Source organism: Quercus robur, chromosome 3 (genome assembly GCF_932294415.1).
Source record: "Quercus robur chromosome 3, dhQueRobu3.1, whole genome shotgun sequence".
Lineage (NCBI taxonomy): Eukaryota > Viridiplantae > Streptophyta > Magnoliopsida > Fagales > Fagaceae > Quercus > Quercus robur.
Window position 1 is genome coordinate 63,810,138 of NC_065536.1, and position 25,930 is coordinate 63,836,067.

General features: G+C 35.7%; 2 protein-coding genes across 2 annotated transcripts in view; both read right to left on the reverse strand.

Moving 5' to 3' along the window:
- Nucleotides 1–1,339: 1,339 nt before the first annotated feature.
- LOC126718859 (uncharacterized) lies at nt 1,340–8,974 on the reverse strand. Its single transcript, XM_050421219.1, has 4 exons — nt 8,803–8,974; nt 6,032–6,719; nt 2,564–2,604; nt 1,340–2,454 (listed from the first exon to the last, which is right to left on the reverse strand). The coding sequence occupies exons 2-4, from the start codon at nt 6,351–6,353 to the stop codon at nt 1,582–1,584; spliced, it is 1,236 nt and encodes a 411-aa protein (XP_050277176.1). The 5' UTR covers nt 6,354–6,719; nt 8,803–8,974; the 3' UTR covers nt 1,340–1,581.
- Nucleotides 8,975–12,666: 3,692 nt separating this feature from the next.
- Nucleotides 12,667–25,930, reverse strand: part of LOC126718860 (uncharacterized) — a 48,004-nt gene continuing 34,740 nt past the window's right edge. Inside the window, exons 2-7 of the mRNA XM_050421220.1 lie at nt 16,963–17,032; nt 15,384–15,479; nt 15,051–15,269; nt 14,424–14,520; nt 13,563–13,625; nt 12,667–13,372 (exon numbers count right to left, since the gene is read on the reverse strand). Of these exons, the coding sequence (XP_050277177.1) occupies nt 13,179–13,372; nt 13,563–13,625; nt 14,424–14,520; nt 15,051–15,269; nt 15,384–15,479; nt 16,963–17,032 (739 nt within the window). The 3' untranslated portion in view covers nt 12,667–13,178. The remainder of the gene's footprint in view (nt 13,373–13,562; nt 13,626–14,423; nt 14,521–15,050; nt 15,270–15,383; nt 15,480–16,962; nt 17,033–25,930) is intronic.

The following is a 25,930-nucleotide window of genomic DNA, read 5'->3' on the forward strand; positions in this document are numbered from 1 at the left end:
AATTGATATGTCACCAATCACATAAAAAAGTAATTCAAATACAAAAATTTAAGTAGTTGAAATTCATGAGTTACAGTCATTATCACATTATATTGTGACCATTTTGTAACATCTTTAGTATTTTTCTTTTTCATTTCTAACAACGCTTCCAAATAAGAGATTAATAAAAATTTTAACCAATCGAAACCCAAAAATGTTTCAAAAAAAAAAATGCTGCAAATGTGATAAATCATCAATGATGACTGATCTCCTCTAATAGTTTGGGAGCTTAATTTTTGTAAACTAATCTCCTACTAAGCCACACAACAAATAATATCTATCTATCTATCTCTTTCTCTTAAAAGGTATATACAAAATTAAAATTTAGATTACAACTTTACTTAATTATACATAGTCATATATTCAAGTTAAAGTAAGTTTCTTTTTTTTAAAAATAATATATATTTTTAGTTCTTTTTGTTTAAATTTATGGTTCAACAATGATACTCAATCTTTTATATGAAATTAACCTTAGTTTAGTTAGTATTATTCAACAATTTCTATATTTACATCAAATTAGTCTTAATTTAATTATTATTATATAATTTTATTTAATTAATGTTTATATATAAAAAGGCCTCATATAAATTTTTCGCCTCAAGCCCCAAATTTTGTTGGGCCGGCCCTGCCTGCACTTGCCTTATACTGTGAACCGTGAAGTACAAGTACCCTCAAATTCCTACCCAAACTTCAAATTCCCACCCAAGGATGTGGTGTCTCAGCCAGGAAGGAAGATTCTTTCTTGCTTTTTGTCCACATTGTGGAAACAATTTAGTGATTCTTGTCTGATTGAGGTTCACAATCACATTGCAAACCACAATCTATCACATTCGGTAGTTAACCTTCGTTATCTATGAACTTCCACCGCATGCACCAGGAAAAACAAAAAACAAAAAGCTTTGGGCAACATGGAACCAATTACACCACAAAACACACACAGCCAATTGGCACAACAGTCATTCATTGCAGTCGGTTATATGCGACACAGCTTGTATGTCATCTTGTTGGTAGAGAAAATGAAGATCCAGTTAAAATCCAAGACTAAATAAATGAAAAGAAGGCAATTACCAGGACCAACCAGTATTTGACATGTTCAAATACATGAACATTTCAGCATTCCAAACCAATCTCCATTTATGAATATAGAATATTCATCAAAATAAAGCATGAAGAATGAAGATCCCAACACACACACACACAAACACACACACACAAAAAAAATCCTTTCAGTTAACAACAAAACATCAAATGCATCAATTCAGCACGCGCACACACACACACACACACAAAATCCTTTCAGTTAACAACAAAACATCAAATGCATCAATTCAGCATAAACACACAATTGTCTGCCTCCAACTTTGAGGTCATCCCGCAGTTTGCACAAAATCAAATCTATACAACAATCTAACCAGGTCATCCAATCTCATTGATAAAATATCTACTTGGCTAAAATGACACTACCAAATATCAATAAAAGAGAAAAAAAAAAAGCCCTTACAAGGATAAGTTACATGTTACCATTTATCTACAGATCTTTCATCATCTCTTCATACTTGGGCCTGGTGTTGACCTAGAGCACCCAACTGCTCCCTGATCAACTGACTTTCCACTCAACTGTTGCGAAGAATATGAGCCACTTTTTCTTAACTTCCCTGGAAATTCCTTGCTTGGATTACCCTTTAACGTCAGGTTCTTTTTAATGCGATTTCGGTTAAGTAAGAACATAGTATTGCGTGGAGGTGCATGCAAAGCCCCTTCAACACAATCTCCCACTTGTACACAGTCCCAAGGCCTGGATGGGCCATCCTCACAAAATGGTTTGAGCCTTGGGAAACCACTCCTCAATCTTGAAAAACCCCATCGTTCAGGGGAGTTGTCCTCTCCCAATCTAACACATAGAGGGCAAGGTGGATCATTTTTACGGGTTTTTGGGGTTGTTTGCTCCAAACATTCTGCATGAAAAACATGACGACACGAAAGAACCCCAGCAACTGGCATATCTCCACTCTTCACAATCCTACGAGAACTCCAAGGTGATCTTTGTGAAAGAAATTTTTCACATAAGCCACACCTAAAACCACCAGAAGGATTGCACGGCTGACTGAAAATTTCAGGCTCAAGTGACTCAGAAACATCAGCAAAATCAATGCTGCTGCTAGCACTGCTCCAACGGTGGGCATCTCTTTGTGGAGTGGCAGTATCAAACTCTGAAAACCCAGCTGTTGAGTCGGGAGCTTCTCTAGTATTTGTGTGGGTAGAAAAGGACAAGGGGTGTATCGGTTTTGACATGAAAGAACGACGACTTGAGAAGTTCCGGTGAGAGGATAAGCGTGACTTGAATGTTGGCTCAGACTCACTACTGTCTGAATGGGAAGATGTTGAGCCACCACTATCTGGAATTTCTGAGGTTCCCTGCACACATTCCATTCCATTATGAAATGGGATTATAGCAGATATCAAATAATTGCCCAAGATTATTTTTTCCTAGATAATTTCAGAGAGCTTCATCTTAATACTATACCTCCCTGGTAGGTCTAAAGGATGATCGCCCCATAGCTGGATCTAGCAAGTCAAGAAGGCCCAAAAAAGAATGTTAAGTGCAAAGGGTATTAATATCAATATTAGAAAGAGCAAGAATGGCAATTAAGATATTTTGAATCTGAAGGTTGAATGTCATGGTGAATCTTGAACAGACATGGTAAGGTTCTGATTCTAATGAACATATGGGCATATAATATGCAAGAATAGAATGCAACAACTTAAGTTTGCTCTCATCCAAAAGAACAGTCAGCATATACAATAATACCAAGCCATATGAATTGTTAATAACATATTAAGTAGTCATCAGAAAAGAAAAAAAGAAATGTCAACTCTTTTTACAAGCAAACAGAATCCATACTTCCATAGTAATGCAATCTAATCCAAATTAGTTAATTTATTGCAGAACCTGGATCCTTTGGCTAATTAGCAATTCAACTAAGAGCTTCAAAGGTACAACAAAACAATTGACTACCTAATTTGGCTAAACAAAATCCACATGAAATCATGAAAATTTCTTATCGAGTAAAATTCGCAGAAGCATCAAAATAACAGCCACACACACTTTCACATACCAACCAGTCTAACAACAATTACACAAATCCAGTTAAGCATGGGAAAAAAATAAGAATAATTCTTCTGATTATGCTGATGAAGGTAACAATGCTGAATCATGCAGTGTCACCACACAGTCACACATAAACTTTCAGATGTCAATGAACCCAATGACTATTACACAGATCCATTTGAGCATGGGGAAAAAAAAAATTCTTCCTAGAGCACTGCTGAAGGTAACAATACCAAATAATGCAGTGTTACCATAATCCAGAGTATTTGAAAGACATAATCAGATAAAATATTGACACCAATTGAGGACAGCTACCATATACATAGATTGTTAATGAGGACCAGCTATCAGATCTCTCAATTAGTAAGTTCCCAAGAGACATCACCATAATCAAAGCTAAACAAGTCTAGTTATCCAACTTAAAGAGGCAATATCCAGTCCAATGGAGCTGGTTCTGGTTATTTACTTCCAGCTGGAGTACATATTGGTTACACAAAAAGGAGGCATATAATAGGGTCCTAGATTAGCAGGTAAAACATATATGTTTCAAAGCTCAACAGTTATAACGAACAACATGGTCTCATTACTATTAGGAAAGCTAATAATCATCCTATTCACAAGGGTATTCAGAACACAGAAAGGTCTCATGTCAATTACAAAAATGAGCGATTCTCCTATTCCTGGGGGTACAGAGTAGAAGCACTGGTTTTATCCCTTAGTTAGCTAAAAAGAAATGTTGAGAGCACAATGCTGATATTTGCATATTATATTATTGTATTACCTACAACTTATCTCAATTTAATGATATATATATATATATTTATTTATGAATAATTTAGCACTATTATGCTACATAATTCATCATGCAAATTCTGTTAAACCTGAAATGTTGTTTAAGAAGGGCATGAACTGTATTATACGATTTTGAGAATTATAATGGGAAATCAACTATTTTCCGAACAGTTTAAATGTCAATCCTTTCCCCTAGAAGAACATCATTTTGTTTTGACAAAATTTCAAGGTTTAAATTTTTAAAAGAAAAGAAAAAAAAAGGTTCCACTTTTATATAACAGTTATACGTCTAAATCTTAACCATGTATCTTGACCAGTATAAAAAGCGGGGGAGCACAAGTAAATTGGTTTATCCTTCTCATTTCTTCTTCCTTTCACCTTTTCTATCTAGTTCTTGGTAAAAAAAAAAAGGAAAATATTCAGCCATGCAATGGATAAGAGGACAGGTGCTAATGACAGAAAAAGGTAACTTCCCATATTCTATCCATAAACACATCAATACACCTTAAACGCACCAATAAGGTTTTTTTGTTTTAGCTTAAAATGCCTGCTTATTTTCACCTCCATCTTATGAACAGGTTTTTGTCTTTCCTTCTTTGTTTGGACTGTAGGTTGGAATAGAATTCTTACGGGTGATAATTTGAGAATTAGGGGCTTTGATTTTGTTGACAAGTGCATTATGTGTCGTTGTTGTGGGGAGATTGTGGATCACTTACTGCTTCATTGTGAGATGGCTCGGTGATTGTGGTGTTTTGCTTTCAAATCTTTTGGGATCTCGTGGGTCTTACCTAGCACGGTTCCAGATTTGCTTTTTGGTAGGTAGAATTGGTTGGGGAAGCACTCCTCTAAAATCTGGAACTTAGTACCATTATGCTTATTGTGGTGTCTTTGGAGGGAGCGTAATCAACAAAACTTTGAGGACTTAGAAAGTTCCAGAGACCAGCTGCTTTGTTCTTTTAGTGGCTCTTTGTTTGACTGGTCTTGGGCTTGGGGGCTCACATCTAGTGAATCTCTCCCCTTATTCCTACACTCTCTTCTCCTTTGTAATTAATTTTCTGTTTTGTTTTCTTGTTCTCTGTAATTTTTGGTTTGCTTTGTGCCTTCCATGCATAAAGTAGCTGCATGGATATAATTATTTCTTACTTATCAAAAAAAAAAATTAAAACAAAATAAGCTAGTGAAAATAAGCTCATCTAAAGACACTGTCTTGAGGCCAGCATGTCACACATGCATTTCAGTCATATAAAGAAAACAAGATGTCAGGGCATTGGAGGAAGGATTAAATGTAGTGATTGATAAGAACTCAGAGTATCATATCCTTGATAATTCAACTTTAAGAAAGTTAAAACTTTACATAAAAGTTAAAACCAATGAACATATAAAGCAATGAGTATCAACATCCTTCTTGTTTTTTTGAGCCTTTCAACATGGTAATATAAAGTATGGAGTCTATGGACCAATAGTTAGCTTTTCAACAACTGTGATTAAATGTGTTGTAATGTAGATTATAACCCAAAATAATCAGATAAATGAAGCTAATGGAAATTCTAGCACTGATTTGCCTACCTTGATAAGTATATTGCAAAAAATGGTAAGCAAAGGTGAGATACATAAGGTATTGTCACTTGCTATCTGAAGCGATTTTTAAGATTTCTAATAAAATCGCAAAGGTTGAAATGATCTAGGATTTACACTCTAACGAAACATCTAGTCATACCTAATAAGGAAGGGAGCAGGTAAATATCTTGAGATTCTAGCAATGAACCATATCATCTTCATCATACCAGAGACTTGGCATCAAGTCCTACCTTCACTAGAGAAGGAGGTTTTAAGGGATGGTTAGTGGCTTAGCTCCATTACATAGACCATGTGCACAAGGTGGCATTCCTCACCTATCAGAAAAGTTGAAAAGAACATTGCATATTCCAAAATAAGAACAATATTTTTATTAGTTCTAATTTTTTCCATATTCCAATGAAATGGCAATATAAGTTTAGTGACATCATTACACGCCCTTCTCAAATATTAAACACAAGTACTGTAGATCATAACAAGTAAACATTGAAAGAGATGCATAACCAATTGTATTACCTCTTCTTGTTGCAGTTTCATAATCATCCACATTGATTTCCTGAATTGCTGGAGGTGTCCACTGAGGACCTTGAGAAAGGTCAGATGGACTACTTAAAAACAGCCCACCACCATCAGATGCAGAGTATTGATGGTTATAAAGATAGTTGCCTCTCACCCAGCCCCGACTTTCTTTACTGTTTGATGATGTTGAAGACCCATACAGTTGAATACCTTCATGTGAATTATATGGTAGCCCCTCCGATTGGAATCGAAAATCCCATCTTGATGGGGGTGGTGAAAAGCTTGTATTAGTTCGCCAGTAAGGCTCTTGAGGACCCATTGACCAGTCCCTACTGGCCGTATTCGATCCATGTGGCCTTGCAGCCACACAACAAAGCGACCCCGTTTTAGCTATTTTCTATAAAACTCACCAAACCCAATACCGTTTTCTTTCAACCCTTAAAAGTTTATCCAACAAACAGATGAGTAATTTACACTACTCACTGAATGCAAAAATTTGTAACTTACATTAGATTTGCTTATGCTGCATGTCACTTATCAAAACCACATGAAACAAAACCTACCATACCCACAGTCACGTCCCTTCATCAAAGAACATTTACATAGTCCACCAGCACCCCAAAATTTAAATATCTTCTACAAATCAGAGTCCCCTTGTAATTTCATTAGCACCACAGCAAAAACCCTACCATGAAAACAAGATAAAACAATTAAATATTTGCATTCAACACAACAAAACCCAATACCACCACCTTGACATCCATCAACAAAATAAACATAGCTTATGAGAACTACAAATTCTAAACCATTCTCGTTATCATTTACCCTCATGCAAGAAATCACAGTCTCAGTCACATTACTAAATGGCCACAGCTATAAAAACCATGTATTTACAACATACAATAAGTATGATAAAGTAAAACCATGTTAGAATCATAACATATAGAATAAAATTGTTTGGAATGCCTCAGAACATGTAATCAACACAACAAAACTCAATACCACCACCTTGACAACTACCCAACAAAATAAAAAAGTTTACAAGAACTACAAATTCAACAAATTCTAACCCATTCCCATTATCATTGACCCTCATGCAATAAAAGCAAACAGTCTCAGCCACATTGCTAATGGCCACAGCTACAAAACCATGTATTTAAAACATAGTATCAGTACAATAAAACTATGTTCAAATCATATTGTATAATATAAACTAGTTCAAAATACCTTAGAACAAGTAAATTTCATGACTAAAATCAAAAGGGTTTTTTTTTCCCAGTCCAAGATAGAGAAACTTCAATAAACTTTTGCTACACTAAGCTCCAAAATCACCAACACAACCTCAAAGCACCCACACAATCAAACTAGTTAAGTTCTTCACAACACATTATTCACCAAAAACTAAAACCCAAATAAAAAACTTACAAGAACTACAAATTCAATGAATTCTAACCCATTCCCATTATCATTGACCCTCATGCAAGAAAAGAAAACAGTCTCAGTCACATTGTTAATAGCCACAGCTAAAAAAGTCATGTATTTAAAACATAGTATCAGTACAATAAAACTATGTTCAAATCATATTGTATGATATAAACTTGTTCAGAATGCCTCGAAACAGGTAAATTTTATGACTAAAATCAAAAGGGTATTTTTTTTTTTTTGGTCCAAGATAGAGAAACTTCAATAAACTTAGCTACACTAAGTTCCAAAATCACCAACACAACCTCAAAGCACCCACACAATCAAACTAGTTAAGTTCTTCACAACACATTATTCACCAAAAACTAAAACCCAAATAAAAAAGCTCACAAGAACTACAAATTCAATTAATTTTAACCCACTCCCATTATCAGTGACCCTCATGCAAGAAAAGCAAACAGTCTCAGTCACATTGCTAATGGCCACAGCTACAAGAACCATGTATTTAAAACACAATATCAGTATAATAAAACTATGTTAAAATCATATTGTATAATATAAAATTGCTCAAAATGCCTCGAAACAAGTAAATTTCATGACTAAAATCTAAAGGGTATTTTTTTTTTTGGGTCCAAGATAGAGAAACTTCAATAAACTTAGCTACACTAAGTTCCAAAATCACCAACACAACCTCACAGCACCCACACAATCAATCTAGTTAAGTTCTTCACAACACATTATTCACCAAAAACTAAAACCCAAATAAAAAAGCTTAAAAGAACAACAAATTCAATTAATTCTAACCCACAACCCATTATCATTGACCCTCATGCAAGAAAAGCAAACAGTCTCAGTCACATTGCTAATGGCCACAGCTACAAGAACCACGTATTTAAAACACAAAATCAGTATGATAAAACTATGTTAAAATCATATTGTATAATATTAAATTGTTCAAAATGCCTCAGAATAAGTAAATTCCATGACTAAAATCAAAAGGGTATTTTTTTTTGGGTCCAAGATAGAGAAACTTCAATTAAACTTAGCTACACTAAGTTCCAAAATCACCAACACAACCTCACAGCACCCACACAATCAAACTAGCTAAGTTCTTCACAACACATTATTCACCAAAAACTAAAACCCAGATAAAAAAATTAGAACTTTTTCAAAAAAATCAACTTGCTAAGTTCTTCACAACACATTATTCACCAAAATTCAAAAATATTTGAAATTTTTTGAAAATTTAAAACAAAAACCAAGACATGGAATTGTAGCACCAAAACCGGTTGGATTACTGAAAATTAAGAGAAAAATAACTCAAATTTGTAAGAGAGAGAGCTTACGAAGCGCCATTGAAGGGGAAATGGTCCGCGTGGCGACTCTGTGAAATGAAATTGAAAACCCTAATTTGTCGGAGAGAGCCAGAGAGGGAGATTTTGCTTTGGGATTATTATTAATTTTTTTATTTTTTTATTATTATGTTGTTCTCTCACTGCCTTTTTGCACTGAGGTCCTCTGTTTTCTCCTGTATTTATTTTCAACCACTTCTGAGTTCTCGCACTCGCCCAAGAACTTTTTTTTTTTTTTTTTGAAACAGTACGGCAATGGGTGGGGTGGGGCAAAGGATGGAGTCTTCGTCCTGTCCCGTATAGTTTTGTTTTGTCCCATTCTCGCTCCGTTTTGCATGATGGGAAAAAAATTTTCACCTCATCCTCGCGCCCTATGGCCCCACAAAGTCCCGTCTCATCCCGTAAAACTTTACTTTTTGTTAATTTTCCCTACAACTAGTACAATTTTTTTAATGAAACCTATCTCATTAATAAAAATATACTTGAAATTACAACTAAATTTATCCCATTAAATCAAATTAATTTTTAGAAAAAATTGAATGATATATCCAAGTGTTTAATAAGACAATCATAAAAAAATAAAAAAAAATCCTTATAGTATAACACACAACAAAATAAAAGATAACACATAACAAAATAAAAACAGAGAACTACATTAGGTAGAATAAAATAAGTTAATATTAATATGTTTGTTTAAATAGTAGGGTTTTAAGGTATAAAAAATTTACAATTATAACCCTTAGCAACGTGGGGCGGGGTAGGGACAGGGAGAGGTGACGCGGGGTGGGTCTAAAAAGTCTAAAACCATCCCCGCCCCGTGGTGCGGGGCTAAAATCTTGCCCCATCCCCGCCCCACCACCTTTGCGAGGGTGGGGAAAACCCACACAGGGCGAAGTGGAGAGGAGCGGGTTAAGCGGGGTGGGGAAAAATTGTCATCTCTATGAAACACCCAAGAACTTATTATTACTAATTTTTATGGGAAAATTTAGGAACGTAACAATGACAAATGATAGTGAGTTTTAATCTCCACCTTATATTTAGTTAGTAGATGATGTGTCAATTTCTTATTAAAACAAAAGAAAATTCCAGTTAACAAAGTACTAAAGGTAAGCCAAACATTTTTTTTTTATTCATTTTTTTTGACTTATGGTGGGCTAACAACTTAGCTTGTTGTGAAAATATTGTGATTCTCTTTTGTGATATAAATGTAATAAGATTTAACCCTGTTGCGTTTATTGAATTATAATTGTTCTTTAATAGTAGATTAAGAGACTCTTTTTGGTTACATTAGGGGAGGTTGAGGATTTTGAATTGTGGTTAAGACATTAATTGATTTTTGGTATAAATGAGATTCAAACCTAATTATATTATACGGCAATAAGAAATTTGATTAGTTAAACTAACTAAAACCCACGTCTCGGAACTTATTATATTTATGTTGCCTTTTAGGTTTAAATGAAGTTTACAAATACTCAAAAATTTATACTGTTTTTTATGATTTGTTGAGAAGTCCATTATGGTGTTCAATTGGTATAATTTATTTAAAAATAAGTGGGGATAAAGTCATGTTAATAATGTGAAGATTTAAAAAGTTTTATATATTCTTTTAAGATTAAAAAAAATAATAATAAAATAAAAAAATAAAAAAGCTAAACTAAATAAACATGTGGACTCATGTGAAAATAGTGCAAATGGTGAGTTAATATTGAAAACAATATTAGTAGCAAGACACATAAGCAAATTGTGAAAAATATTGGAAATTCAGATTATGGTTTTAGTTGAGAAGTTGGTTGCGGATGACCTTTCTATCCGTTGGATAGATAGAAATTAATGATTAAAATATTAGTTAGGCCAAATTGATTGCAGGTGTGCTCTTAAACATTTGATAATCTTTTTAGTTGGTAACAATGATTTTTTTATTTAAACAATGATGTCACCTGTCATGTCCTGAAGAAATTTTTTTGGGGTGTTAGAAAGTGCCAAAGTGCATTGAATTTTTTTTTTACTAGCTTTTTTTTTTTTTTAGGGAGTCAAGCAACTCTAAGGTAAATAGGTATTTATTTATTAGTTTTTATTACTTATCAATTTAATAATACTCACTTATTGTTCAATTTCTCATTATAAACTCAGTTTAAAACACTAGTATTACTATTTTTGTGTGTGTTTTAATAAATATTATTGTTTACTAAAAAAAAGTATCTATTTTTCAAAAGAGTATATATTTTTTAATTGAGTCATGCTAACGAATGTCCTTAGGGCACTAGTTAAGAATCCATTTTAAGAAAGTTTTAATATCACTTTTATGGGAAATGAAAAAAACTGTCAAAACATTAATTTTTTTTTTCTTTTCCCATAAAAACTTTCTTTAGCTGGATTCTTAGCCAGTGCTCTAAGGGCACTCGTTAGCATTTCCCTTTTTAATTTATAAAAATTATGAATCAATTGAGCACCAATTAACATATTCATCCCCCCCACCCCCCTTTCCTTCTTTTTTTTTTTTTTTGGTTAAAAGGGGGTAAATTGCGTTAATATAAACTAGCCATAAAAGGCGAGGTACTGATAGGAAGCCTTAAGGAATACCCCCTTTTTCTTCTATATCTTGCAATAGTTAATACAATGATAACTAATGTAAAATCTTATTAATGATAGTGTTGATTAATGAGATTCGATTTTGGGCGAAATTAGGGATTTTTCTATCTTGTGAAAGAAAAAAAAAAATTAGTGTGTGTTTGGTTTGGTGTTTTGCTGAACCTTTTTAGTTGTTGCAGGTTGTTTTTGTAAATCCCATCACTTTGTCTTGCATTTGGATTTTCTAAGCTAGTTCTACACCCCCACGAAAATTCATGTCTCATTCCACATTGGTAAGAGTGTAGTCATCAATGACGGTTTTAGGGGTCACAGCTGACAAAGTTGCAATCATTTGTATATTAAACACGTAAATAGCCATCTTTAATATGATAATTATTGCACTAGATTAATCAAATATAAAATGAAATACATAATACAAAAGAGAAAGAATATGATGTTATGATTGAATAAACCAGGAGAAGGGACTCACAACTGCCAAGAGCCGTCTGGTTTGTCATACACACCCAAGTATAGCTTGATTATTAGTGTTATTATTATTATTTTTTCTTATTTTCAAGTATGGCTGAATTATTATTATTATTATTATTATTATTATTATTATGACACACACGTGTACATATAGTAATGCTAATGTATAACAACCATCAAAGACCACCGCCTTTAGTATACCTGCATCTTAATCATTGGCTCATTATTATTGCTAAATCTTGAGCATCTTCTTGAATGTGACAACTTGCGTGTGGACCTCTCAATTAGAGATTGATAATCAGTCGGTGTAACAAACGAAGTTATTCATATATATATATATATATATATTTTTTTTTTTTCCCTTTTATTTAATGTTCATTGCTCCCTTGGTTGAACTTTGAAATCATCCCTTCCTCTTGAAACAAGCAATGACATTATTCAAGCATTAGCCATTTACTGTGCCTTACTGCCTTTAGAGTTGAAACTTTTTTCTGAGAGTTTATTTACTTATTTAAAAAGCTGTACATACACAAATAAGTTTTTTTTTTTTTTTTAAAGAAAAAAAAAAAAAAAAAAAAAAGGATAGTTCCAGATGTCTAGGAAAGTCAAGTGAAATATACTATACATTCATCACATTTTCTTACTTAGATTACATGACTACAATCAAATGTGCATCACAATGATAAGTTAAAATGGTATAGAACACTTTGTTCTTGGCACATTCAGTTTCGATCAGATTGCATCAACAAGCTCTTGAATACTTCAAAAAAAAAAAAAAAACAAATCTAGAAAAATAGAACATTTGAAAAAGATTTCCTGATGAATTTGAACCCAGAAACTGCTGCTTCCACATGGTTTTATCTATTATGTTTTCAACAAAACATTCTATCATGACCCTACTGCAAGAAATATTCAGCACTTGAACACTTAACTGTAAGGCTTGTTTCTTAACATGTTTGCAAATGAAATGAGGGGTAGAAAAAAGAACAAACCTTTTCAAACCTATATCTAAATAATGAGAATGTCTTCTGAATTCTGTAGTATACAACAACTGCTTCCAATGAATTTGGCCATGCTCTGAGTGAACAGTAACTGTAGTCTAAAAACTACCCAACAACCAAAAGCACTTGATGACTTGGTCGGAATTGTGTACTTGTCAGTCTTCAAATCAAACCCCATGTGTCAATGGTTGTGAACCTTAACTAATGGAATGACCCCCCTGGTACCCACACAAATCTAAAGCAACAATCTACATCAAAAGTAGCTGAGATGTAGGAACTGGAGTTGAGAACAACAATGAGTTACTCTTGGTGTTACTTACAAGCTATACCATAGACCTGGGGGTTTACAAAGAAGGCATTAGACAAGAAAGCCTTGTTAAGCTCAACACCAGAAAACCCGGCTTCAGATATCTTCATTCCTGTTTCCCTGGTAAGGTGACACCCATCACCTACTGTCTGTTGCAGAGGATCAAGAACATTCTGTATAAATCTAAGAACTGTTCCATCTGCACCACCAAAACAATGGGAAAAAGAATGGAAAAGGAAAAGGAAAAGGCCATTCACTATTAGAATAATAGTTGAATAAAAATTCACCATTTCTTAACAATTTAAGTTTTGAGGACAATAAGTAATTTGTCATTCACTAGATTGACAACTTTCTGTCTTGCTAGTTAACCAAGAAGTTCAGCTTAATACCTTTAGCAGCCACATGTTCCACAAAAAGGTAAATACCACCAGGTCTCAGCACCCTCTTCACCTCTGGATACAATGGTAATAGAGAATTTGTCAAATATTTGGATATTGAGTCAGAAAATCCTAGTAACTATGCACCTCCTTGGTACATTTGGAAATTAAATCCATCAGTTTTTTGTATATAAGCATTTAACATAAGCATGCATGTTATGTTTGGTCCTCATTAGGTAATCAGTTCAGACTTTCAGTCTTCATTTCTGCCAATGCTCCATTATAGTATTATCTCTAATCTAGCGGATGAATTTTTGCCTTCAAATGCTACAAAACTGCGTTGTGCATCCAAATACTATGTTAGTGCATAGGTTAGACTAGATTAGCCCATTAGGCTTAGCCCAGTATACTATCCTTGTAGTTTACTCATATTACTTGTACTGCACACATACCTTGCCTATATAAGGCTCTCTATTGTACATTATTATACACACATCAATATACAGACTATTCAGTCTTTTTCTCTCACTTTATATTCTTAACATACTACACATTTTTTCCACTCAGTCTATTGAATCCAAATCTCAATAATTAAAGGTAATAAGCTTTGAAAATTAACACCAATATTCATTTCTAAGTTATTAAATCAAACTCCAAAACAATCAACTTATTAGTTAGAACGACAACACAGTTAAGCAAGCAATTATAGGAAAAGTCTAACCAATTTGCAAAAAGAAAATCATACTGTATATGAAGTACTTGACTTATGCATGCTCCACTGCTTCTCACAGAATATGAGGTTTCTATATAAACTTCAAATAATTAAATCTATAAAAGTAAAAAGGAATTTTTAAGAGCTAGATGGTTAAATACCTTCCAGTGCCATATCAACATCTTTAACAGAACACAACACAAGTGTTCCAACAACTGCATCAACAGAAGCATCACCTAAGGGTATAGCCTCCCCAACCTGTATAATTTTTGCATCTTCAGAATCTAAAGAACAGCTTTGTAGTTCACAACCAAATATTACCAAGGGAAAAAACAATAAAAACATCATCTAAATCTAGTAGAAAGATATAACATGCCAAAACCTGCCTTCCAAAGTAGCAAGGGCTTGAAGCATTGATTAAAGTATCAGTTTTCCAACTCAATATGCAAATTTAACCGATCAAATGCACATCACTAGAGATGCTTCAATTGCCTTACATAAGAATCCTAGGCTATCAATCCAATTGTTGATATTTGAAACAATTGTCATTGGATCTTTCCCCACTAAAATGTCTGAGAAACATTTTCCAAGCATTTGGATACTTTTACCCACATGGGTAGTTAAAGCCAAAATACCACAATGTTGCAAATTATAATGGCATAGGGTGCTACTTCTTGGACACCAGCAGTGGATATTTCTAGAATTTAAATTATGGAAAGTACAATATTCAGGCAGAGAAATGTTATATCATAAAAAGTTCAGAATAAAGTAGTGCCATAAAGGCTTACTGCATGTAAGAATTCAAAATTTGTAAGTGGCAGGCCAGCGGCCTCTGCTGCTGCCTGAGCATACTTTTCCATCTTTCTATTGGGATCCATACCAAAAACCTGGACATCAGCTTCACCAGCATAATACTTGAGATTAGGGCCTGTACCAATGCCAATCTCCAACACTCTCTGAGCCCTCCCCTTCAAGTTACTAAACAATTGCGACTTGTAATCTGCAATCTACCACACAACATAAGATTGCACACACAAGTGCTGTCAAATATGTTTACACTTGACATGAAAAATCATACATGTACCAAACTTCAAACTAATTGCTCTAAAATGGGCTCTAACCTCAGCTTCATAAGAGTCCATGAATTTATCCAAAACTGATGCATAGAACTCCTCGTACCAATCTGGTCTTGGAGGGCGAACCTTGTTCAACACAGACTACACAAACGAATTGTTACTCTTAAATCCTAACTGACACATAATTTTCAACTTATACAGGCAATTCAGAAGTTGGGTGGAGTATTAAACACTACATGTCACAACATTGGTACAACACTTAGCTTATGCTTATGCCAATATAAATCAAGTTTGTAGCACTAACAAAAATGTCTTATATTATCTAAAATTACCAAAGGCTAAGATACACTTTTCATCCCTTAAATTTTATCCAAAATTGCTTTTCATTTCTCAAAATTTTCAACAGTTGCAGTTCAATCCCTGAAAAAGTTAAATGGTATCAATTTCAATGTTGACGTGATGTGACTAACTTGTCATCGCCTAAAATAAATTTATCTGCAAATAGATAGAAGGACTAAATTAATAACTTTTAAATATTTGACTAAATTGTAAATTGCACCCTTTGAGTTCATTTTGAATTTGTTACCTTTTATTTAAAATTTTAAATTCATCCTCCGCAACACTATTATATCGCTTTAAATCTCAACCTTCCTTATGTTCCTCTACTAATGATATGGCCGTTAAATGTCACCTAAGTTCAAAATAACGTAATTTTTTTTTATAGAGGAAAAAGAACAAACTTGGGCCTTTTTTTTTTTTTTTTTTTTTGAAATAAACAAGCATATTTCAACCAAATTATTATGAAAAAATTATTTCTTTTTTCTTGATCTCTATAGAATATTTCTTTTTTTGTGGATTCTAGTTAGAGCAACTTATAAAATCTGTTTTCTTCAAATAAAATAGGGTAAATTATAACTTATCCAACTATGGGTTGACCGAAATTTAAGTTGCTTACCTGTGATTTGAAATTTGACACTTTAACTACATAAGGTTTGACCAAAATTTAAGTCACCTACCTGTGGTTCCTTTTTATCTTATTTGATACTGTATTTTTATGTTTTTTGTATTTTTGGATAAGAGAGACATAAAAGTCAAGTAAAATTACATATTTAGCCATGTTATTAACAAAAGTGGTTAAGAAACTCTAATAAAGCTATCCTCATGCGGGTAAAGTGTCAAATTTCAAACTAAAGTTAAGCAACTTAAATTTCAACCAAACTAAGGTAAATTGTAATATGCACAATAAGAGAAGTGCTAAGTTCACCACATTTTCATGATATTTTTCCAACAAATTATAAGTGGTTAGTTGTTGTTAGTCTAAATTTGAACTTAATACTAAGATTACTTCTACCCAACAATAACAACTAATAACAAACTACCATTTAAGATTTGTTGTAAAAATATTATGAAAATATTACCTAGATATCATTTCTTTAAAATATATAGGTATATTCCCGCCTATACTAAAACCCAGACCGAATTAATATCTTGGTCTATCAATAAAAAAAAAATCATCACGGAAAAGGTTCAAATTATATTCTATCTATCAACATAAAGTAAAATCTCTCTCTCTCTCTCTTTTTAATTTGCTTTGGAAAGATCAAAGAAGAAGTTAGAAGTCTACCCTATAATCATCAGAGTGTAAATCGGAAGCATTAGAGGGGCGATTAGGGAACGCAGCCAAAGCCGTTGAGGTTGCCGTTGCTCCGTCAATGAAACGCCTTCTTCCGCATATGCAGCAAAACGACTCACTGTGGCTTCTCTTTATTGGTGCTTTCCGCTTATCATCATCATCATACCGTAAATCAGAGCAACTGAAGGCTGTGATTTTTCCACGTGGAGGTTTCAGTTTAGAGCAACGAGGACTATAAGGTGTAATTTTAGGCGTGCTGGAGAAGAAGAACACCAACGACGACTTAACTGCCATTCTCTCTCTCTCTCTCTCTCTCTCTCTCTCTCTCTCTAAAATTGTCGGGAGTTTTTTCAGTGGGTCTATTTAATGTTAGTGCTATACCGGTTACAGGATTAGCAGGTCAGGTGTAAATACCGAAAAAAGGAAGAGAAAAATCAGTTTGGGTTTGTTCTCTAATCTGATTTTAGGGTTTTTATTTTTTCAAAATAACTAAATCTCTCCAACAATTTCATTAGTTAGCAAAGTTTTGAAACTATTTAGCAATCTAACAAATCGAGTGCAGACAACTTGATTTTGTTGTGCTAAATCGAGTGTGAAGAGTTTGAGTTTCATGGAACTCAAGTTTCCATTAGGGGTGTGCATGAGTCGGGTTAAAGGGATTTTTTGACTCAACCCACCATGGTGGGTTGAAAAAAATTCAACCCAACCCAACCCACATGGGTCGGGTTGAACCCATAGGTTAGACAATTTTTTTTTTATTACTATTATTATTAAATTGATTAAAAAAAATATATCACACTTGCCATCTGAGTTGATAAATAAAATATACATTAATATATGAACTAATATTTCAACTCAGTTATATATTAATGTATGAACTAATATACATTAATATTAGCTTTTATATAGAATAAGAGGAAGAGTTGGTTATATAAAAAAAATTATTAATTATATAATATATATTAAATATATGGGTGGGTTGGGTCGGGTTTGGTGGATTTAGAATTTTATGACCCGAACCCAACCCGACCCGCTATTAAAAATTTTTTGTAACCCAACCCAACCCACCAAGCCCTAAAAACCGACCCAACCTGGCAGGTTGGGTTGGGACGGGTTGGTTTTGGCGAGTTGGCGGGTTTGCTGCACACCCCTAGTTAGACGTGGCAAAACGGTCGGGTCGGGTCGGGTTCGAGTCGGGTCAATCGGGTTGGCGGGTCAAACGGGTCACGGGTCAAAACGGGTCATTTTTAAACGGGTCAATCGGGTTGCGGGTCGGGTTGACCCGTATTTTTCAAACAAGTTTTTTTTTTTTTTTTGCAATTACAAAAACAAATCAATGACAATCTGTTTAGAAAGAATGAATAAAATCAGTTAAGTAAATGAATTGCACTTAATGCCACTTGTTAATATCCTTCTAATTCTGACAGTTTTGACTTTTGAGCATAACAAAAATTATTTATAGTCATAAATTCATAATGGAAAAAGTCTTCAATGTTAATAGTTCACTGCCAAAATGCATATAATTACAAGTTTACAACTTCAAAAAGAGATAGATCTTAAAACAAATAAAACAAGTAAGCCAGCAAAGTAGCAAGTTATCAGTCTTCTTAAGTGCACATGTTCCTATTGCATTTAAAATAATAGTAAAGTTAGATTATTTAGAAAGATAACTAAACAAAAAAATATTTAAAAATAAACATAACTTATTAAGTAAAGAAAAATAAGTAAATATTTTATAAAAATTACATCTCAATCTCAATTTACTCAGTGTTGGTAGCAGATTCAGCACTGCAAATATTCATACTTGTAAATTGTAGCTCAAGTTGACCAATTTCGTCAGCATCTATTCTACAATACAATATTTTAATATAACTTAATGTACCATGAAAGCAAATCAATAAAGAATTAAAATTGTATAATTATGACTAAAAAAAAATTAAATTACCTTTAAATCCATATAGCTAACTTTTAGTACATAACATAGCTAGCAAGAGAACTTAGAGAAGTAGAGGAAGTGAGGAACTCAACTTTCAGGTTTCACTTTTCAGGTTTGTTTGTATAATTGTATTGTGTTTGTATAATTGTATTGTGTTTGTGCATTTTGTGCTTTGGCCGAGTGATGGACTACAGCTAGCAAGCTTTGAATGAGTTTTTTTTTTTTTTAATGGTTGTGGCAGCCTTGGCCGGTTGGCCCTTGACCCTTGTCACTTGTGTAGTGACTTGTCTTGTCTACTGTTAAGCACAGTAGCATTGATGGTGTGATAAATATTGAATATATTATTATTAGTTTTGGTATTTTGTGCTTTATGCACATAGTATCAGAACGTAATTAAAAAAAAAAAAATTAGTGAATTTTTTTTTTAACGGGTCGGGTCATGGGTTATCCGGGTCGGGTCGGGTTGATCGCCAAAAAATCGGATCGGGTCACGGGTCAACCCGTTTTTACTTCGGGTCAAAAAAATCGGGTTCGAGTCAAGTATTTTTCGGGTTGGGTCAGAAAATTCTGACCCGTATTGCCATGTCTACCCCTAGTCTCCACGACTCGATTTCCCTGCCAGGCTACGAACTTCATCAGACTAAAGATGAAGATGGAGAGGGAGGAAACCAAATCAAAAGACCCAGACATCGAAAGGCCCAAAGATTGTTTATGCTATGGAAACCAAGCGCGAAAAACATAAAGATTGAGGAAACCAAACGTGAAAACATCGAAAGACCCAGAGATTGTTTTTGCTATGGAAACCAAATGCAAAAAACATAGAGATGGAGATTTGGGAAGATTGTTTCTGCCTTGCTCTGGGTTGTTTTTGCTATGGAACTCGAGTGTTTCACTCTTGAGTATGAAACTCGAGTCTAAGACACTCGATTTCCAACTGAAACTTGACTCCAGCTCGCTCGATTTCAAAGAGTAAAATGGAGTCTAACAGACTCGATTTGTTAGATTGCTAAATAGTTTCAGAATCTTGCTAACTAATGAAATTGTTTGAGGGATTTGGTTATTTTGAAGAAAAAAAAAAAAACCCTGATTTTAGAAAGTGTGTAGAGACCATCCTATTTTCGCTATGGGTCTTGAGTTTTGATAACCTCCGCATAGAAGACAAAAATTGCCAATAACCAGCGATCCTAAGGCCAAATCACACTATTGAGGACCTTGCAACCACTAAGCAATCTCACCCTATTGTATATTTTCAAAACCCACCTAGAACTTCTGGAAGCTTTTAGATCTGTGCCATTCTAGATCTAACAACTTTCTATCATTGTGTGTATTGTATCTATTAAAAGAGGAGGGGGGGGGGGAGGGGGGGAGACAATTATTAGCAAGAAAGATTAGAGTTGGGCAAGAGCCAAGAAAAAGAAAAGAGAAAAGAGGGGTTTTAAGTGGCCATACTGCATTTTGTAGTAGAAGTCATGGTGTCCCACTTCCAAAGTGGTGAACTATAGGAAAGATTTTTAGAAAATGATGTGTTTTTTTTTTTTTTACCATCTAAGCACTGATTTGGCCAGTAAAACTTAAACACGTCAACATTTCATTTTTTTTTGGCCAAAAATGGAAATTGCACCTTTTATATTTGACCAAATTTATTTATACCCTTTAACTTTATTTTTGTTCATTTGAGTTCAAGTTTATTTAATTATTAAGGTCTCTCAATTTTTGTTAAATATTGTTGGGTACATAAGCGTACCCAAATTCTACTTAATGGACCAAACTTAGAATTGGGCTCACAAGTCATAACTTATTTGTATGGTGGGTTTAGAGTTTCCTACTAAGGGTAGTTTTTTACCAAGTATCTTAATTACACCTCTCAACTCTCATGAACTTCCCTTTTCCTCTCTTTAGATAGTACACTCTCTCTTTCTATCACTCTCTGTTTCTTCCCAGCATCAACAACCCCTTCTTTTTACTCCTTCCTCCTATTTATAGCTTGAGGTTGGTGGGGTGCCCATGATTAGCTTCTGGTCTCACTCGTGTGAGTGGGGTCCAACTTGATTATTCCTAGCAAGGAATATTCTCCATTGGAAATAGTGGTAATGGCATTGGAACTGACTCCTGCCTCCAAGAGATTGCTCGACAGTGATGCTTTCTAAGGCAATACTGAGCTGCCAAGGGCATGGACCACTCCAAGTAAGCACATTCTTGATCAAGACATAATTAACCGGTATGGGCTTGTCTATCATGCATTCGAAACGAAATGGGCTTACTATGAGGTTTGGGCTTGGTTTTGATCCTAGAGAATGTTCGGGCCTGGGATCATACCCCGCACAATAGACCCCCTCTTGATTCGTGTCCGGCTACCGGGAACGAATCAAAGACAATCCAACAGGTGCTAGAGACTCCTCAGGAAGCTCAACCATCAGCCATTAAATGAACAAGACGGTTATTAATGCCTTCTCAAAAGGAGCGTTATGTCAGGCTGTCAAGGCTAACTGTAATCATGACCTGACGGTTTGTGAACCGAGGCCACACGTGTGGAAGTTATGAAAAAGAATTTAAAAATAATTTCTCGCTTCCTTTTTCATTAAATGTTTTCACCCTATAAATAGTTCCTTTTGACTCTTCATACTACTTTTTACTTCCTCACTTCTTTAACTTTCTCTCCGCCAAGCATACTTTTCTCGTGCATAGATTCTCCAACCAAGATCACCAATTCCTAGAGCCCGCAATAAGTTTCTTCATTCTTTCCTTCTCTTTTTCAATTTTTTTCCTCACACTAGAGTTAGGAATAGGCTACTCAAATCTTCTTTCCACCAAAGCGTCCTTAGCTAATTTTAGGGTAGTCTATGATATTCTTGGGGATGTGGATGTTGCTTATTGACATAAGGGTGACATCACTCTTCAGCGACACTCTGGTTCTAAAGTAGTGTCTTTTTCCTTTAACGGCCATTTTAGATGGAGGGGTTAGATTTCCTGTGGACCCTCTCATACATAGTACCCTTAGGTTTTATGATTTATGCCCCAACCAACTTCCCCTTAATTTTTACTGTGTCGTAAGTTGTGTCAGTAGATTAAACCGGATACACGGGCTACAACTAAACCACCATGACATAAACTTTATGTATAGTTTATGTGGTAATATTAGGTCTGACTATTACCTAAAGGTTGGGGATATACAGGTATGGCTTATATCGTGCCTTCTCGATTCTAACAGAAATTCGACAAGAGAGTATGTTTGGGTGAGCGGCAATTGACTTACCGACAAGCTCATTGCCCAACTTTGCCACATGATGTTAGTCAGTATCAAGCACTTAACTGCTTTCAATTTAGTGTTTTACCCATGTGTATTTTGTTAAACAGTTATTAACCAGTTTTCATATTATTTAGGTGCAGAAAGCAAAAGGTTTAAGCCAGACATTAGAGTTGTGCACATGAGAGATTTAAATTTCTTACTCTAGTCAGAGATATTTGTGAATTCTGACGGGCAACTTCGGGCATCCCATCTCATACTTGGTTGCAATCCAGTCTACTCCACATAGCAGCCTTTCGGACAAGCCTTATTGGTGGACAGCCCTTTGCTATTGTACATTGACGTGCAACATCCTAATCTCCTTCCCTCTAACCTAACTGTAGGTGAAGCTCAAGACTTCGACCCCCGGATAGCTAGAGCGAAGTCACTAATACTTGTGAGGAACGCTTCAACAGATATTGTCTCCTAAAGTCGTACTGTCCATAAACCCATTGAGGAGCCCCAAGCCCAAGTTCAGCCGGTTGAGCAAGCAATATCCAAGTTAGTAAACTCCTCAGAAGCAGAAACTAACCAAAGTGAAGGCAAAACGGTGGTCAAACAAACAATGACCCTTGATTGTTTTTTTCTCGACGCATGTCCAGCGGCACAATATCAACAGACCTAGGGCAAAAGTCCAACACCCCCTTCTTTTCCTCCTGCTCGCTCCTGGAAAAGGCAGCATACGATTGACCAACCACCTAGGGGTTCGGGGGATGCTCCTCTGAAAACTCCACCTCCCTGGGCGTTAGGGGGGATTGTCATTTAGGAACCTGCTGGTGACGCCCAGCCAACCGCACAAGTCGGGTCCAATGTGGCATCCTCTTCCTGCCTAAAAGTGGGTTGGCAGACCATCTTTAGGCTCGAGAATGAGCCTCTTTTCGTGACGGCTAGCGTCAGGACCTGGGCGTAAGGTGAAGGTGGCTGGATCGCCCAGAGTCTGGCGCAGGGCCTTCAATTGCCTGAAGATGTGCACTTTTTCTCGGGTGGTACTGATGGGTCTCTAGTTGCCCGGTTGCAGTGGCACATAATAGCGGTAATACACTTCACTCTTTCTTCCTTGCATAAATGTACTTGCATTTTTCATTTCTTCTCATGTTTCTTGTTATTGTGTTATCAAGCCGCACAATTGGCTTATGCGATAGATAATCGGCTGAAAGAGGCTGCTGAGGATGCTGACCGGGAAAAGGCTTTGAAGGACATTGTTGTGGCCATTGCGAAAGACAAGGGCAAGGCTACCGAGGCTGTCGAGAAGAGAGCATAGGCGTGAGAAGGCTTGGATACTGGCTAAGCAAAGGCTAATAGAAATGGATGTGAAGCTGGGGGGATCAGAGCTCAAATTGGCTGAAGTAGAGAGTCTGAACTTGGCACAAGTTGATGAGATTACAGATCTAAAAGCTGCACTTGAAGCTTGCAAAGACAAGTGGTACAATGTGGGCTTTGCGGACACCGAGAATTCTGTGGAACTAGTTGTCTACCAAGCACGGAAGCACGAGTTCGGGGAAGGATGGATGACCGCTCTTCTAGCTATGGAAGTGCCCAATGATTCCCCGTTGAGGAATTCCAAGCAAATACCTTTTCCAGAGCCTCTTCCTCCCGTTCAGGATCTTTCCGGCACCGAAGATGAAGAGGACACTCCCAGCATGAAAGAGTTGGTGCAATAAATTGACTCCTACGTGGAGTCAATTGATCTTGAAGTCACTAGCAATTTTGATGCCGCGTTACAAAAGGCCTCATTGCCACCCCCAGATTTTGGTGCCCAACATGCCGGGGACGCCCAAACTCTGCCATACTCAGCCGCTCAGCCCATTGGGGTTGCATTAACCCAACCTGCCACTCATGCATGAAAAAATGTTTAACCTGCCTTATTCATTTACTTTATCTTTCTCTTTACTTTATCTTGACTTTATTTTTTGTTTTACCTGATTTGCTTATTGTCACCGAGATGTGGTGACAGAACAATAGTTTTATTTTAATTTGTGTTTATTTTAGTTTACTTAGTCACTATGACATGGTGACAAGACATCTACTTTGGTTATTTTTATGAATAATTTTTGCATTGTTATTATATTATTTCTGCCATATTTTATTCTTTCATTTATAGTGATCATGAAACCGAATTAAGATTTACTCTTGGTTTGTGATTTACCTTAACCGAGCATAATTGCCTTGAGTACAGCAGGGATAAGGACTTCACCTCTTTTGGTGACCCGTTATGTTCTTAGAAAAATAGGGATTAGGTTACCACTTGTTCGGTGATTGGGATCGAACAGAGCACAGGTTCTTGTCCCTAGTGAAAATACACATTAGGTTTCCACCTGTTTGGTGATTAAGATCAAACTGAGCATAAGCTTCTGTCCCTAGAGAAAGTAGATATTAGGTTTCCACCTGTTCGGTGATTAGGATCGAACCAAGCACAGGCTTCTGTCCTTAGAGAAAATAGATATTAGGAAGACAAGAACGGTAATGTAACTTCTGTATATTACATGGATAGGCATTGTTCTTTACACAACAATTGTATATAACTTGCAATTCTCCCCTAAAGTTAGTGATAGAACCTTCATAAATTTTGAACTCCATGGCCGGGGGAGTGGTCTCTCCTCCATATCCTCCAAGTAATATGCTCCAGCTCCAGCAATAGCAGTAACCCTATACAAACCCTCTTAATTCGAAACTAACTTCCCCACATTGGTATCTTGAGCATTCCCTACTACTTTCCCCAATACAAAGTCACCGACGTTGAACTCCCTACTCTTGACATCCTGGTTGTATTGACGAGCTAGCTTCTGCTGATATTCGACCAGCTTTATGGTTGCTAATTTCTGATGCTCTTCTAATGAGTCTAACTACTTTACCATAAGCTCCTCATTTTTAGCAGGGACAAATCCTAAGACCCGAGCACTGTATAAGCTTACTTCGGTTGGAATAACCGTTTCCCTTCTGTATGTTAGTGAAAATGGGTTTCTCCGTGGATCTTCTGAGGGTTGTCTGGTATACCCACAGGACATTTAGTAACTCTTCATCCCACATTCCTTTCGTGCCTTCCAACCTCTTCTTCAATCCAGTCACAATCGCCTTATTAGTAACCTCAACCTCGCCATTACTTTGCGGATACGCCGAAGTGGAATATCTGTTCTTAATACCAAGATCACTATAGAACTTTTGGAAAGCCTTACTGTCAAATTGTAATCCATTGTCAGACACTAGGGATTTTGGCGCTCTAAATCTTGTTACTATATTTCTCCAAACAAACTTTTTAACATCTACATCTTGGATGTTGGCTAGCACCTCGGCCTTGGCCATTTTGTGAAGTAATCCACGGCAACCAAAAAAAATATTTGGTTCCCTGTGGCCTGAAGGAATGGACCAATAATTTCTAGGCCCCACTGTGTAAAGGGCCAAGGGCTACTAATGGGGTTCAAACTTCCTACTGACTGATGTATTAAGGGAGCATGTTTCTGACATTGCTCATCTTTGGACGTACTCAGCAACATCCTTGTGCATCTGTGGCCACCAAAATCCCTGAGTCATCGCTCAATGGGCCAATGAACGTCCTTCAACATGACTGATGCATACCCCCTCATGGAGCTAGGTCAAGAGCCCTTCAACTTTGCTAGGGTGCAAACACTGCAAATACAGTCCCCCAAAAGACCTTCAGTACAACTTATGGTCTGCCGACAACCAATACCTAGTAGCCATACGGCGTACTCTGTCTGCTTCTTTTGTATCAGCTGGTAGTCGAT